Source organism: Manis javanica, chromosome 1, assembly GCF_040802235.1.
Source record: "Manis javanica isolate MJ-LG chromosome 1, MJ_LKY, whole genome shotgun sequence".
NCBI classification, from domain to species: Eukaryota; Metazoa; Chordata; class Mammalia; order Pholidota; family Manidae; genus Manis; species Manis javanica.
Window position 1 is genome coordinate 159,066,035 of NC_133156.1, and position 15,399 is coordinate 159,081,433.

A 15,399-nucleotide genomic window follows, 5' to 3' on the forward strand; every position below is an offset into this window, starting at 1 on the left:
TAGTTGCAGAAAAGCAATTTCTCCATTGGACAAAAATCAATAATGATTCATGTTTTAAAAAAATCACGATAAAATCAGAACAATGGATATGTTCTTAATTTAATTTTGTGTATGTGTGTGATGTAGATTTATAAAACAGTATCATACTTAGTGAGGAAGCACTAAGAACTTCCCATTAAAGTCAAGAACAAGATAAGAATATCTACACCTACATTATTTAACATTACATTGGAGGTTTCATTGCCAAGGCAAATAAACAAGTAAAAGCAGTTAGAGGCATTGAAACTCCCTTCCAATTTTAATGTCACTAATTGCTTATCTCTAATTAATTATCTAACTGTCCATCTCTTTTTACACATGATATACATCTTGAAAAAAGGAGAGAATCAATTAAATAATTGGCTCAAGAAATAAGAATTCAATGAATTCTATAAAGTAGTAGATGATAAAATCAAAACAAAAGCTAAAAACCTTTAGGTACATAAACAAAAACAATTTAGAAGATATAAGGAAGAGACAACACCATTTTAATAGCAAAATAGCATGAACTTAACATGAAATATCCAAAATCTCTATGAGCAAACCATAAAACACTCCTGAAAGAATAAAATACAGACTTAAACTAGTAGAAAGATGTCCTATGCTCTTGTCGAGGGAGGCACAAACCTCATACCAAAATTGCTTCTCCCTATGTTAACTGAAAAATTTAATGTGAATTCAATAAAATGCCATCAGGTTCTCCTCTGGACATTAACATGCTGATTATAAAATTCATTTGGAAGAAAAAAACATGTGAGAAAAATCAGAAAATCAGGAGATTTGGGGTAGGACAGGCTTCTATAAGATATAAAAATATATTTAAAAATCCCTATAATTAAAACAATGTGGTATTATCCTATGAGCAGAAAGACGACAAATAGAACAGACTAGATACTCCAGAAATAGACCTAATAGGATATAAAAATTTAGTAGAAGTTAAAAGGAGCATCCTGAAATCAGTGGATAGAAAGTGATCTTTTTAAAAAGTTGTGCTGTGGTAACTGGATCGCCATATGGCAAATGGTGGCATGAATCCATTTCTGGCATCGCGCACCAGGGTACATTCCAAATGGGCTGAAGATTTAAATGTGAAAAATGAATCTGAACAAGTATTGAAGGAATGGTGAATTCTTCCATAATTAGGGAATGGGTAAATGCTGAAAGCAGAGTAAAAACACAAATGACAAACTGGGGAAAAAAATATTTGCAATTTACATCACAATGTCTTAATAGCTTTAATATGTAAAGAACTTCCAACAATAGAGATGAAAAAGATCAACATCTATACAGAAAAACTGGCAAAAGCTAAGGAACCAGCTCTCCTTACATTGCTATTGAGAATGCAAAACAATACAACTTCTATGAAAAGGAATTTGGCAAACTGAGCAAAATTACTTATGCATTACTCTCTGCCCCAGGGACCAGACATCTAGGAATCTATCCCAAACATATTCTAGCAAAAATGTGAAAACATGAATGCTTAAGACTATTCTTTACACCATAGTCTGTAATTGCAAAAGCCTGGAAACATTTGAGACTGGTGAATAAATGACAGTATGGCCACACACTGGTATACCATGTATTGTAAGAAAGAAGAGAAATAGAACTATATACAGTTAGGGAATGATCTCTGAATATATTACTAAATAGGAAAAGCAAGGTGGAAAAAAATGTATATAATATACTATGATTTACTAGAGATGAGGGGATTCAAATAAACACATGTATTTATTTATATTATAAATGGAAGGATAAATCAGCATCATTTGTAGGAAGGTTTGCCTATAGGGGAAGGAACGAACAAGTGGCAGAGATAGAAGCTGGACTTCTCTGCATATACTTACTTTTGCAGGTTTGTTCTAAGAAGAACATAAATGTTTTACATTTTTACAAGACAAAATTTCAAGAAGCATTCCCTAAAGATCGAAATAAAAGAAATAAATCTAACTTTAAATTGAGGTGACAAGTCTACATCCAGAGAATTAATTTCAAATGACTTTGGAACACAATACCTTGACTTTCTATTCTAAGGGGTTGTTCTCAAAGGATAAAACAGTTCAAAAAAATTCTGGAACCATTTTTAGTAGACAAAATATTGATAGATACGGCAGAATTATAATTGTTCTGAGGTTATTATGTACTTGGAGGGTAAAGAAAATTAATAATTATGTGACTTCTTGTGGCCTCAGGTGCACAGAAGCAATTGATTTTTTCAGGCCTGAGCAGCCGGGCAGTATGGGTCTCCCCCTTCTGAGGATGCAGACCTGTTCCGGGCCTGCCAGAGGCAGCAGGAGCTTCCTGGCTGCACACATCTCTTCCTGTCTGTGGCAGGATCAGCAGCTCCTTCTGTAGCCCTTTTTTGGGGGTGACTTCACAAGATATCTTTGGAAGATTAGCCTAGACTCTGTTTCTTCCCCTCTTTGAACAATTCTGTAACCGTTCCTGTTTAAACGAGCTAGAAAGGATCACGTTCATTACATGACCTCTTCAGAGGTATTTTATTTTGTTAAGTAAAATTGTTATGTGGAACCTCAACATAAAAATGCATCAGGCAGTGTTGCTCTAGTGGAAGTAGGTGGGGAGAAGGTGGGCCCCGCTCACCTTCTCCTCACTCCACCCTGCTACCCAGGATGGTTCCCGAGGCCCCCCTAGAGAAACCGAGGCCTCCCAAAAGACAATCTGAAACTCTATTTCTAATATGTTCACCATTAATTATTCAACACACATATCAAGTTGTAACAATTGTATAAATGGGTATGGCATTCCCTGGGTGTGTATGTGTAACCACAAGATAGGCGGAAAAGAGATAAAAGCCGGTTTTCACAACCTGCACACAGAGACATAGGTGTTGGGCTCAGAGCTCCTAGCCTGGACTCTGATCACTGCCGGTGTGGCAAGCAGGTGGGGCCGGAAGGACCCTGTGTCCTGCCCACAACACCCTCATTCTGTTTCCTGTTTGATTTGTGGCTCGGCCACTCTTCAAAGAGTGCCCATTGCCTAAGCCTTCCTCTCAGAGCAGCTTCTGCTCAGAAAGGTGGCTTCCCCCAGACCTGGGGTCTCCCCGTCAGAGCTGCACTCAGCCAAAGTCATGACTTTTTTCCTCAGGTATTTAAAGCTACTATTCAGTGCAGCCTGTGCACTGGTTTTGCCAGTGGCCCCACTTCAGACAAGCCCACGGATGGCCACAGGGCAGCACATCCTCTGAGCGTCTTGCTGACCATCCTGGTAAGCCCACTAGCCCACCATCCAGTGTCAACATAGGGTAGCTTCCAGTGCCTGATGGAAGTCTAATGCACAGTATTGTGACAGTGGGCTTCCTCCAGCCCAGCGGACACTTCCGTCTTGTGGCACACATGAGTGTTACTTTCTGGCTCCCTCTTTACCCTGGACACTGAGAATAAAGCCTCAGTCTGCCTCTGCAGGAATCTCTCCTAGACCCTCCTACTATACGGCATCACTCCAGAAAGTGCTTGCAGCCTCCAAAACCTACACCAAGTCTCCTTGTCCTACAGGAAACCCCAAAGAAGGAGGGCAGTGAGCCTCCCTGCCCAGACCCCCTGCCCCAGCCTCCACACACTCACTGGCTGGTGACCTGGGTCAAGTCCCTGCGCTCACCATGTCTCAGGTTCCTGGGTTTAGAATATGTGGGTAATATATTTAAGAGAATATCTCTCTAATAGATGTTTCCAGTCCATCAGAGACATGCATGGGTATTTCTTTATGGATCTTAAGAGAGCTGGCCATTCACTGATTCTCTGAAATGGACTACACAGTTTAAGGACATCAGAAGTCATAGCAAAGAATGATGTCATCCTATCAATAAATTTTGTTTATGGCCCTAGCTGGAAATGTTTGCACTTAAATTTTAAAATATGCACATTAATTAATTGGTATATAAGGAGCTCATACTTGGGCTGGGTACTGAATGATCTTTAAAGAGAGGGAGGAGATTCTTTTGCTCCTGGATGGAAGGTAAAACCAAAAAGATAGGTACAAAATAATTTGACTTTAACAGAAGATGGGTGTAGGAGTTCATTTTGAATGACTCATGTCTTATTAAATCAGGTGGGAATCTCTGCTGAGAATGAGGGAATGGAATCTTTAAGTAACTGGAAAAGCTGTCAAGAGACATTTCAAAAATTAAGGCACTAGACCAGTGGTTCATTATTTTTAGCATATTTTAATGTACACATTTAACACATTTAATACAAAATACATTTAACATATTATAAGCACACATAATAAAAGAAAAGAGCAAAATCATTCTGTATATATTAGAGACTATGATGATAGCCAAAACATTTCTCTTGAGCATATATTTTCACATATGAAGCTTAAGTCAGTAATTAAATTATTTTTCTTTTCATACTCATCCAACTAGCACACAAAATTGTAAGCTCTACAAAAATTATATCACTTTCTTACACTGAAAAATCTAATGAAAATCTTGCTCTTCTTTGATTTTCAGCAATATCTATTCTACTTGCTTTAAACAGTCTCTGCTTTGAGCCTCTCTGGAACCGTCACACCACACACATAGATTCTAAACAGCCTCCAAACCTCATTCAACTCTTCCCTTGTCATCAAGGCTGATATGTATCACTGAGTGATTTGCGGCCAGCCACACTGCTGAGGTGGTCAAGAAGGCCCATGGTGTTCAGCTCACTGTACAGAGGCAGATACATATATCTCCCAAGGTCAAGTTGCACATGTTTCCAGTCCAATAGACACACATGAGGTATTTATGCATTTAGAGAGCTGGCGGTTCACTGATTCTCTGAAACAGACTGCAAGAAATACCTGTTGCCCTGCTGAAATACTCCTTCCACATGCTTCTCTGTATATACAAATACCCTCATGTCAAACCACCTGCCTTTCCAGATCTCGTTCTCTCTCCTGCTTTCTGGCTTCCACTGTAGTTCACTCAGAAATATTTAATCTGAATAATAATAATAACAATAACAGTAATAGCAGCACTTTGAGAATGTTAAATCTGTGCCAAGAACTGTTGTAATTTACATTTATTCATTTAGTTCCCCTGTAAGGTAGGTATAATTATTATAAACTCTAATTGTGCAGATGGAGAAACTGAGGCACGTATCAGTTAGAAAAGATTCCAGAGGTCACAGAAGTAAGCAGCAAACTCAGGATTTGTGCTTGAGCAACCTGGATGTACAACCACCAGGCTGCCTCCACCTTAAGGGCATTTTAAACATGTAAGTTTAAAAAATCAAGCAAATAAAAACCATTTTTTGCTATTAAATCTGGCACCCATCTTGTGTATAAACAGTCACATAAAATCAACAAATGTTTTGGGCCAGTTTTGAAAAACCCAGAGAATTATTTAAATTAAAGTGTGTGTTTCTCATGAAAGACAAAACAGTGGTTTGGGTTTCCTTTAAGAAGGTCCCGCAATTGGTCCGATTATGCTCAGGCCCTGGGCAGGGCCTAAGGGCTCCAAGGGCCCTGTTGCCGTTTTGTGAGGCCTAAGCCATTTGCATCATGTCCAGGCTTACAGTTGCTGAAGATGGGATTGAGGGCGAGCCCCTGCATCCAGTGAGAGACGAGGGAGAAACAGGAGATCCATTTCTTGTGAAGGCCAGGTTCTGCGGGGAGCTCAAGACCACAGCGCAGTGCTGAGTCTCATCCCTGGCAACCTAATGACCAGTTTCGTCTTCACACTGTGAACGGGATTTTCATAGAATCAACTATTTTGAATGATGCCCTTTGTTAAAAACAGGCTCATACGCCTCAAACCCCAGAGCGTCTGGAGTCCTTTTTCACATTTGGCTTTTCTGAATCAAGACTGTGAAAGAACAGGAAAGACTTCAGATTCATCCCTACATGGCTTGGCTGTTTTTGCAGGCATCAGATAGAGAAGATTTTTCCAGAACCTTGAGTTATAAGACAAGGAAGTGTCAGCCTTCCACTTCAGAATCCTGTGAGATTTCAAAAGCCTTAGTGATTGGGGCAGGAATGAGAAGTCACTGACCGGTGTGAATTCAATCAAGATGATTTTAATTTTCCTTTCCACTAGAGCTTCATGGAGACCACTTTCAAGTTCATACCTGACTTCATTAGACATGTAGCTTTTACTTAGGACAATGATGAGTCTCCGGCTTTTCTCTATCAGTGAGTGGATTTCATCAGCAACAGCTGAAAGCACAAGAGATGGTGTATCAGTGAAAGAGAACTGAGAGGCGGGCCCAAGGCAAACCATTTTTCCCCGTCTAATTTTGTATTATTTAACTCTTAACTTTGCTAATAAGTTTTTGTTTAAGACAAACCATTTATTCTCAATGTTATATACCCATTAAAAAGCAATCATATAGGGAACAATAATAATGGCACCTGGTGCTTTATGCCACACCTACTGTGTGGCATACTAAATGTCTACTGTATGTTAACTCATTAACTCATCACAAGGATCCTATGAAGAAAGTATTGTTATCACCACCATTTTACAGATGAGAAAGCCAAAGCACAGAGTAGCTAAATAACTTGTTCACCGTCACACAGCAAGTGAATGACAGAACCAGCATCTGAACCCGGGGCGGTCTGGTTCTGGAGTACATGTTCCTGACCATTACACTATCTTGCCTTTCCACACACATGGAGGAGCACTCTAAAATCAGGATTCAAAAAAAAATTCCTGCCATTATTCTAGACCAAAGGTTGACAAATGTTCTCTGTAAAGAGCCAGATAGGAAATGTCTTAGGCTTTGCAGTCCATATGATTTCTCTTCACAGCAACTCCTCTCTGCTACTGTAGCTCAAAAGCAGCCACAGAAAATAAGTAAACAAATGATGTGTTAAAGTGTTTTAACAAGGGTGGGAGGCTGGATTTAACCAGTGGAGGATAGATGGCTAACTTCTCTTCTAGACTCTAGCCCTTCTTAAACAGAGGTTTAACCAAAACTAATTACAACTTAAACATATAAACATTATTTCTATTTATGAACCTAGAAGAAATTTATTTTCTAAAAGACTGCTAGCAAATAATAGATATATAATAAAATTAATGCAAAGCCAAGCAGAAATGCTTTCCAGTGACAATATGCCTTCTTAGATACAAAGGACATACAAGAAAATCAGCGTTAGATGCATTTGATAATTTGGCATATTATTCCTTTTGAGAAGTTATGTATTATTAAATAGTAGAAATTTTTTCTCTTTCTAATTTATAGGATTTTCTCTTCCTAACTTGTAGTATAGGTGGGAAAAAACACAACTGTTTCTTATTTACTGCTGTATCTTCAGTGCCAAGCTCTGAACTTGGCACAAGGATGACACTCAGTAAATGCTGGATGAATAAATGAATGATGGCAACAGTGATGATATTTGTATTGCATCATTCGTAGTACATCAGCACCCAAAATATTTTGACACCAGATTTCAAATATTTGCTATGGAAGACTTTAGAGAAAAATGGAAATGTTACTGAAGCTCCTTGATTCTAACTGGAATCTGCTTCAATATATATGTTAATAGCCACCTGTACTCATATATTAATAAAAAAACTGAATTTTGTAACTAAAATCTGACATGAATCACCAATTTCCTTTTATTTATCCTTCCCTAACTCTCTTACTTTCTACTCTAATTTTCTCACCAGTGGCAACAAAATAAAGAACAAATATTTTGCTGGTAAGAATTCACCTGTTTACCGTCCAAAGGATCATGTATTAAATTAGGAACTGTTTCTGCTGTACAAAATATTATCAAAAGATGTATTCTTACTGCGGGGCAACTCTAGGTAAAGCCTCATGATCAAGACAATTCCTGACCTCGTTCTGAAAATGGAATGCGCACACCCTTCCCCTAAAGGTTCACAGAGCCGCGAAGCCGGTGGAGAGACCAGTGCCTACAGAGGCCATTATCGGAGGCACATAGTCAGCTCGCTTTCTCACGGTTGACTGTATTGTTTAGCTGGCTCTTTCGGGACCATTAAAGGACCGTGTTGATTTGTTTGTAAGCAAAACAGGATGGACTTATGTAAGGCTAAGTTATTCATCTTTTAAAAGAAAGTAGCTGCCCAGGTTTTTATCTGGTATCCCCTTCCTTACCTCCTCCAGGAACCACATCCCTTTCAAATATGCATAACTTATACCCAAAGTGTCTCTCCAACACCCTGGGCAGAGTCTCCACGGCAAAAGTGTGCTCCGCTCCGTGCTCAGGTTGGCATTCTTTCAGGTAAGACACAAAAGCATCGTATGTTTTTCCATCTAGGAGGTAAGGTTTACCCCTTTAATGAGTATGCAAATAAAAGTTAAAGGACAAATTTGAGGGAAGGTCATGAAAAATGGGAATGGAATCATTGAAAAACAAAACCTGAATATTGCATTCTCAAGTCCAAACCCATCAGACTGTACATGTTAAACATGTGTGGTTCACTGCATATCAATTATATCTCAATGATGCTGTTTAAAATGTTTTAAATATTTTTATATAAAACAATTTAAATAAAACAGGGATGTTCGAACTAGGTAATTCCTAAGGTTTCCTCAAATATTCTTTTCTTCTATTATCCTTTTTTATGTATTACTCTTTATCTCTAATTTCCTAATTTGTCAAAAACAAGGAATAAATGCAAATATTACTAAAGACAAAAAAAAGCATTCTCAAACCCTATCTGTGAAACAAATAACTAATTAGAAAATTTTTTTTAAGTATGTACATCAAGACTCCTACTGTTTGGCACGTAGTCAGCCATAGAGGGACTGAGGAAAAGACAAAATGTAAGTCAGTGAACTAAAGGAATTTAAAGATAATAGAAGACTAAAGAGTCCAATATGCCCTCATTGCAGGATTGGGAAGCAAATCTCACAGCTTGCTCTACTGGTATCACTTAATGCTACCAATACCCTAATATCTACCCTCAGAACAACCCCATGGAAAGTGAAGATAGAAACAAAGCTGAGTTTACACTAGACAGTGAGAAGAATCACTAAAAGTGATTGAGACCATAAGCCATAGGAACATACTAGATGCCAGTATGGAAACTTATGGTCTGTTGAAAAGTTTTCACTGATAACATGTCCTCTATTTAATTCCTGATAATGAAGCAGAATTCAGATGGCTAAAAGGACAAATTCAAGAGAACTGTGTCATGTGAATAACTAAGACCATGCTACTAACTGGGTAACTAAAATATTAAATGCATTCTGTCCTCTCTACCTTCATCCAGTCTATTGGAACAGACAAACAGAAAAATGCAACAACTTGAAAAATTTACTAATAACACATTAGCAGATGCAAGACAGTGTGACACAAACAAACCAAACAAACGAAACAAAACAACCTGGTCAGAGACTAAGCAGTCAACTAGATGGACATGCTTTCTGAAAGAAGGAAATTTTGTTTGGGGTCCTAAATAACATAACTGATGCTAATTGGGATTGGAAGAGGAAGAAGGGGAAAAGGTGGGGGAATGGTCTTTCCTTATCCCAGGACAATTGGCTAGATAGTCAAGGAGTTAGATTTATGCTTTTATATATTATTGGGATTAATGAATTTGCTACTGAGTTGAAGGCTAAATACTATTGGGTCTTTTATTAAAATATAATAAGATGAAACCATTCTAGGTCCATGTTCTTTGTGATGCCACATTGTTTATGCTCAGCAGCTCAGCCCAAGATTGCCAACAGCATCCAGGCTCACCTAACACTTCCTGTTTCTGGCAAAGGCTTCTTCATTTCTCCCTACAGCATTCTGGTTCAGCTGTTCGAGTCAGAACCTACTGTTAATTTAAAGCAATTGTTTTGCAGAATCACATGTAAGCAAAAGATAGCTTATTTTGTAAAAACTGCAGAACTCCCATGCATATCAAAGGTAGGAATAGTTGGTAAAAATAGAGCCAGCTCTCAGGTTAATAAGTAAGTGGGTCCCCTGGATAATTCTACTAAACTACTTATTAGTTTAAGTTAGAGCTAGTTCTTCCATTGGTATAGTCATTATGTCAGTGACTAAAGCAGGCACCAATTTTGTAAGAAAAAAATAATATTCTTTTTAAAAAGTGTGTTTTTCTTATAATCAGGATGTAACTAATTGCAATAATTGGGGAAGACAATTCAGTGAAATTTATATTGTTATATACATGTGGTATTACTTTCTCTTACCCACGAAAAATTAGTTTTTCAACCATTAATTAGCTTTCAAGTAATTGTCTTAGCAAACATACTAATTTGTAGTATAATTTATTTTAAACTTGAGTAATGAAAGATTTGGTGGCTTTGATAACTGACAAAGTGCCCAAGATAAGGAATTTGAAAGCTAATGATAAGTTTTTCATGTGAGTGGATGTCTGGGACCAAAGGAAGCCAGTTGGATCAGTGTTTCTCAAACTCGGTGGTGAATGGCCATGTTTTAATTTAATTTTAGGGTTTTCTTTTTGGTTAATTGATTTATTTTATTTCCAATTCTTCATAAACCAATACTGAACACATTCTTGGATATTGTAACACTATCGAATTGCTGTACAATTTTTAATTTTTATACTCATACCTCCATTTCTGCCTTTTTTATGACTGAATTCTGTCCATGGGACATGTTTTAAGCTAATTTATAGCACATTTCTAAATGTCTCTATGCACTGCCACTTAAGAGAGCTAAGAAGTGTGAATCAAAAAAATTATCTGTGAATTGAGTCAGAAACAACTGGAGTGGAAAAAAAAATCTTAGCTGATGGTCAGAAAGAAAAATATCAGTGAATGGCCATATAGACTTGTCTATGCAAATAGAGATTCACTTATAAAATACCAAAACAAACCTCCCAGCCTGTGGCAGCATTTCTCTCCATAGCAAAACCATACACACATGCAAGCTCAAAACAATTAAATTTGCTAATATATTTTTAAAATTTGTAAATGTAAATGAAACATCTATAAAAATCTCAAAGGATTATTAAAAATATATAAGAATTCCTTTATAATTTGAGGTTAGGAGGACCATTCCACTTATGACCACAAATCCAGAAGCCATAAAAAGGATAAATTTGAGTACATTAAAAAAAATCTTCCACATATCACAGCACTATACGCAAAGTCAAAAGACAAATTATAACCTGGGAACAATATTCAAATTTCATACTATAGTTAATAGACTAACCTCCTTACAATGTAAATACCTCCTAGAAATAAACAAAAGGATAAAAAAGCCAGTAACCCAATAAGAAAATGGGCAAATATGAATGGACACTTTGAGAAAGGAAATACAAATGAGTTGTAAACAAATGAAAAGTTTCCCATGCTCTCGTATAGTTAGTGAAATGCAAATAAAAACTACACTGAATTAACTTTTTATCTATCAGATTGGCAAGTATCCAAAGGCTTGTGGGTAAGGTCATGGGAAAAAAATTACTCCCATCCTTTGAGAATGGTAGGCAGTATAGTGGTATGGAGGGCTAACTGGCAATATCTATCAAAATAACAACTGTATCTACCCTGTGCATTTCATCAATTCCACTTTGGAAAATTTTTCCTTCAGTTATACTGCACACATTTGAACAAATGACTGTGCGAAGCTACTATCATATCATTTCTATAATAACAAAAGGCTGCAAGCAGATCCAATGTCCATCAACACATGAATAAATAAGCAGTGGTACATCCATAGAAATGAAATACTGTGCAACCCTAAAAAATGAAAGACAATAAACTAATATAGAATGGCATTCAGTGTGGACTAAAGCTAAGTTTGGAACAGTGTGCATGATATGCCAAAATTTAACAGGATTAACAAAATTAAACAAGAGTGAAATAAGATTCTATATTCACATTTGTTTGGATATACTTTCAACAGGGAATGAACTGGGAAACACAGACAAGCAACAGGCTGGCAGGGAGGCTTTCTACTGTATAATTCCTTAGACTTGTTTGTGTTTTGGACTATGTATGTCCTACACACACACACACACACACACACACACACAAAGACAAAAGCAAGTGCAATGGATTAGACTGATGTTTTTAATTCAGTAATGATCTTGAACCTTGAAGAGTTCTAGTCACCTTTAAAAATAGGGTAAGTGAGACATAGAGCTCCAAGATAGAAATAGTAGTAAATAAAATCTGGCATATTTAGGGGACTAGAACCAGGTCCATTGGCTTCTAGTTCAGGGTTCTTACAGGTGCACCATGCAGCCTCTTTGCTGGGTTAAAATGATGAACTGTACTACAATTCAATTCAATTTAAATGAACGTTACTGAGTGAGCACAGCATACAAGGTACCAAGATGGTGTGTGAGCAAAGACATACATACAGTCCCCAGGCTCATGCATATGCAGGATATTTCAGAAGACATGGCACACACGCATGAAACAGGACAATTTTGGGCAACATATGAGCAAACACAAGAAAAAGTAGCACAAATAACACTCACAATGGATGATACACTCAGATCAATTTTCCTATGGAAAACTTCTACCACACCTAAGTCAACAATAAAATAAAACTAAGACAAAGATTTTTTATTTGTTTTCTGAATGAAACCACAAGATAAGAAATCCCAGCATGGCAGTATTGGTTACCTGTTAATGTTTCATCTCTTCCTATAAAATGTCTATAAAATAGAGCCACGTCAACTCTATAAATGACACCCACAGTCACTAGGCACACAACTGCCACCAAGATCAAAACAGCTATGATCATTCCTCTGGTGAAGACGTAGCCGGGGATATCAACCAGATCTTCTAGAAAGAAAAAGAAAATGGGAATAATTTATCAAAGAAATTTTACCACTGTCTTTACTATCACGCTGTAGTTGTTGGTTTTTATCTTTAATGCTGATTTAGTTGTCTACCCAACACCTTCCACTGCATTATTCCACTTTCCTGCCTTTACTGGAGTAGAGGTCTATCCACTCCAGTTTTTAAAGAATAAAAATGTGTACAAGGATATTGAGAGGCCTGAACTGAAAGCACTGTAATGTGTTCTATCCCTACAAGTGGAAGTCAGATCTCTAAGATGATGAGATATATCCCAGAAATAGAGAGGGACAATCACAAATCTCAGCGAAGAAGCTGAGAACATAAATGGAGTGCATAGTCTTAAGAGAGCTAACACTGAGTGATCTGGGCTCCCAGCCTAGCTCCGTCACTTATTTTATGTCTGGAGGAAAGTCACTGATGCCCTTAACTTTTAGTATCTTTATCTGTAATGTGAAGCTAATGATAGTTTCTGTTTCACATATAGGATTGCTGTTTGGGGGAAGATTAAATGAGATATTACACATAGTATGTCTAATATGCCTGGGAACACAGCTTTGAGAACTTCAGCATTTTTTTTTCATATAAAAGTGACCTTTGGGAAAAAATTATATTTATTAGATTAATTCAGTTTATGCTCATATGGGCAATATATGAGATAATACAGAGGGGTATTAGGGTTAAAATAATTTTTAACAGCTATCCCACAATGTTGTAAAAGTCATTGATAACATGCTGGCCTATTTCCTTCTGGATTTTCATTTTTCCTTGAAAATATATACTTAATTGGAATCATGTGGCAATCACTCTTTATTGCTTAACATTATATTATAAGCATTTCACTAGGTCTTTAAAGTAATAATTTATAATATCCCAACAGTTAGATTGATTGTAACTTTGCTGCAGCAAACATACCATAAACCTCTATCCATGTTTTCTGATTATTTTCCTGGAGTAGATTCTAATACGTGGGGAAATTTCTAAGTAAAAGAGCATAAATACACACAAAGCTCTTGCTATCTTAGCACAATTTTTAAGGATGACCTTTCCAGTAAAATTAACTATTAGGATGGAAGTAAACAGCCACAGTTGCTTAATAAGTGAATTCTGAATAAAGCCAGGCCCAGGATTCTTGCATCTTTGAAGGGTCTACATATCCATGAGTGCCACACAAATACACAAGCACACACACTCCCACCCTGACACACACACATTCCTCCAGGGATAATGGAGTGCAAGACCCTATTCTCCCGCCAACATTTGTGAATGCAGCAAAAGCAGAAAGGGTCAGGGTAGAAACTTCTACAGCATGGACAAGTCGTGCACTAATTCAAGAGGAGGCAGTGGCTTGTGGCCAGAAGTCATCAAAAAACCCAAGCAATGCAATGGATCAGACAAAAATAACAGACGTGAAAGCCTCTCCCTCACAAGGGCAGGAGCTGAGGCATGTACATTCACCCGAGTTGGGCAAGCCCCATGATGGTTCCCAATAATGGGTAAAAGCACAGCTTTCAGAGTTAATCACGTCTGAATATTGGTATCTTGTTGTGTGATGTGGGGTGAGTTTCTTCACCTATAAAATCTTGTTGTAAAGATCAGGTTGAGTAATGATGAGCCTAGCATAGAACCTATCATATAATACACGTACAAAGAATGTTCCTTATGATTATAGCCTGTGGTACAGTGAGAGCCTCGGAACAGGGGTTCTGGGTGAATTGCAAGTGGTGACTAGGAAAACGCACCTGCAGAGGGTGGCTTCTGGTCTCGGGTCCTCTCCCCACTCCTTCAGTTTCTCACCAAAGCCAGGGCGCAAACTCCCTCTCTGTACATAACTCCCTTGCTCTGTCTCTCTCATCTCTCTGTCCTGTCTGTCTCTGGGTCTCTCTTTGCCTCTCTCTTTGTCTCTTTGTCTCTCTGCCTCATCTCTTTCTGTATCCCTGTGTGTGTGTATCTCTCTCATCTCTGTCTCTCAGTCTCTTTCTCTCAGATTGGAACCTTTCCCAACATTTCTAGGGAACTGATAGCCCAGTATGGGAATGAACAGTGAATAAGTGAATGAGTAGTAACAACTGGAAAAGCATAGCTTTTTGGCCCCAGACACAGCCACTTCTGAGCAGCTACCGAGCCAATAGCCCTGGATTGGACTATTCTGGTGGAGGACAGAGGTGGGTGACTCTGGAATGTTCCATCGGGTGGGTACTAAAAAACTCTGAGTCCACTGACCAGAATCACCAACTGTCAAGTCCAGGGACTGGCCCAAGGAAAGGAGACCACAGTTAATCTTTTTTGAATGAATGAAATCCCCTGTGCCCGGTGCCCAGCTAAGATAGGCTAAAGGCAACAATCCTTTCCAGTATCACTGGCCTTATTCTACAATATTAAGCTGCCAACTTTCCTCCAGTTGTCCTGGGAGCCCTGACTGCCTCCCCTAGGACACTCACCCACCAGCATCTCCATCCTCAAGCTCTATCTGCCTCCTTGCTCTGGGTGGTTTCTCCACTGGATTGGAATATGATTGAAAGCAAAAGAATAAACTGTGGTTTCAGTCTCTGCTTGGAATCAGGGCACAGAGCACCAGCTGTGCCTCTGTGACACAAGGTGAATCACGTCACCTCTCAGGAGCCTGATTTCTGGTATGTAAAACGAAGAAGTCATG

The 15,399-nt window shown here is 38.1% G+C and overlaps 1 protein-coding gene across 5 annotated transcripts in view; it reads right to left on the bottom strand.

Annotated features, from left to right (window-relative positions):
• Positions 1-4,209: 4,209 nt before the first annotated feature.
• IL18R1 (interleukin 18 receptor 1) overlaps positions 4,210-15,399 on the bottom strand; it is a 36,885-nt gene continuing 25,695 nt past the window's right edge. For 3 of the 5 annotated variants that reach the window (XM_037020043.2, XM_037020042.2, XM_017653573.3), the window contains 3 exons: positions 12,567-12,728; positions 8,106-8,264; positions 4,210-6,195 (listed from right to left, as the gene is read on the bottom strand). In XM_037020043.2, coding sequence (XP_036875938.2) covers positions 5,840-6,195; positions 8,106-8,264; positions 12,567-12,728 — 677 coding nt within the window. In that variant the 3' untranslated portion in view covers positions 4,210-5,839. The remainder of the gene's footprint in view (positions 6,196-8,105; positions 8,265-12,566; positions 12,729-15,399) is intronic. The other 2 variants (XM_073239135.1, XM_037020044.2) reach the window with 2 other exon arrangements.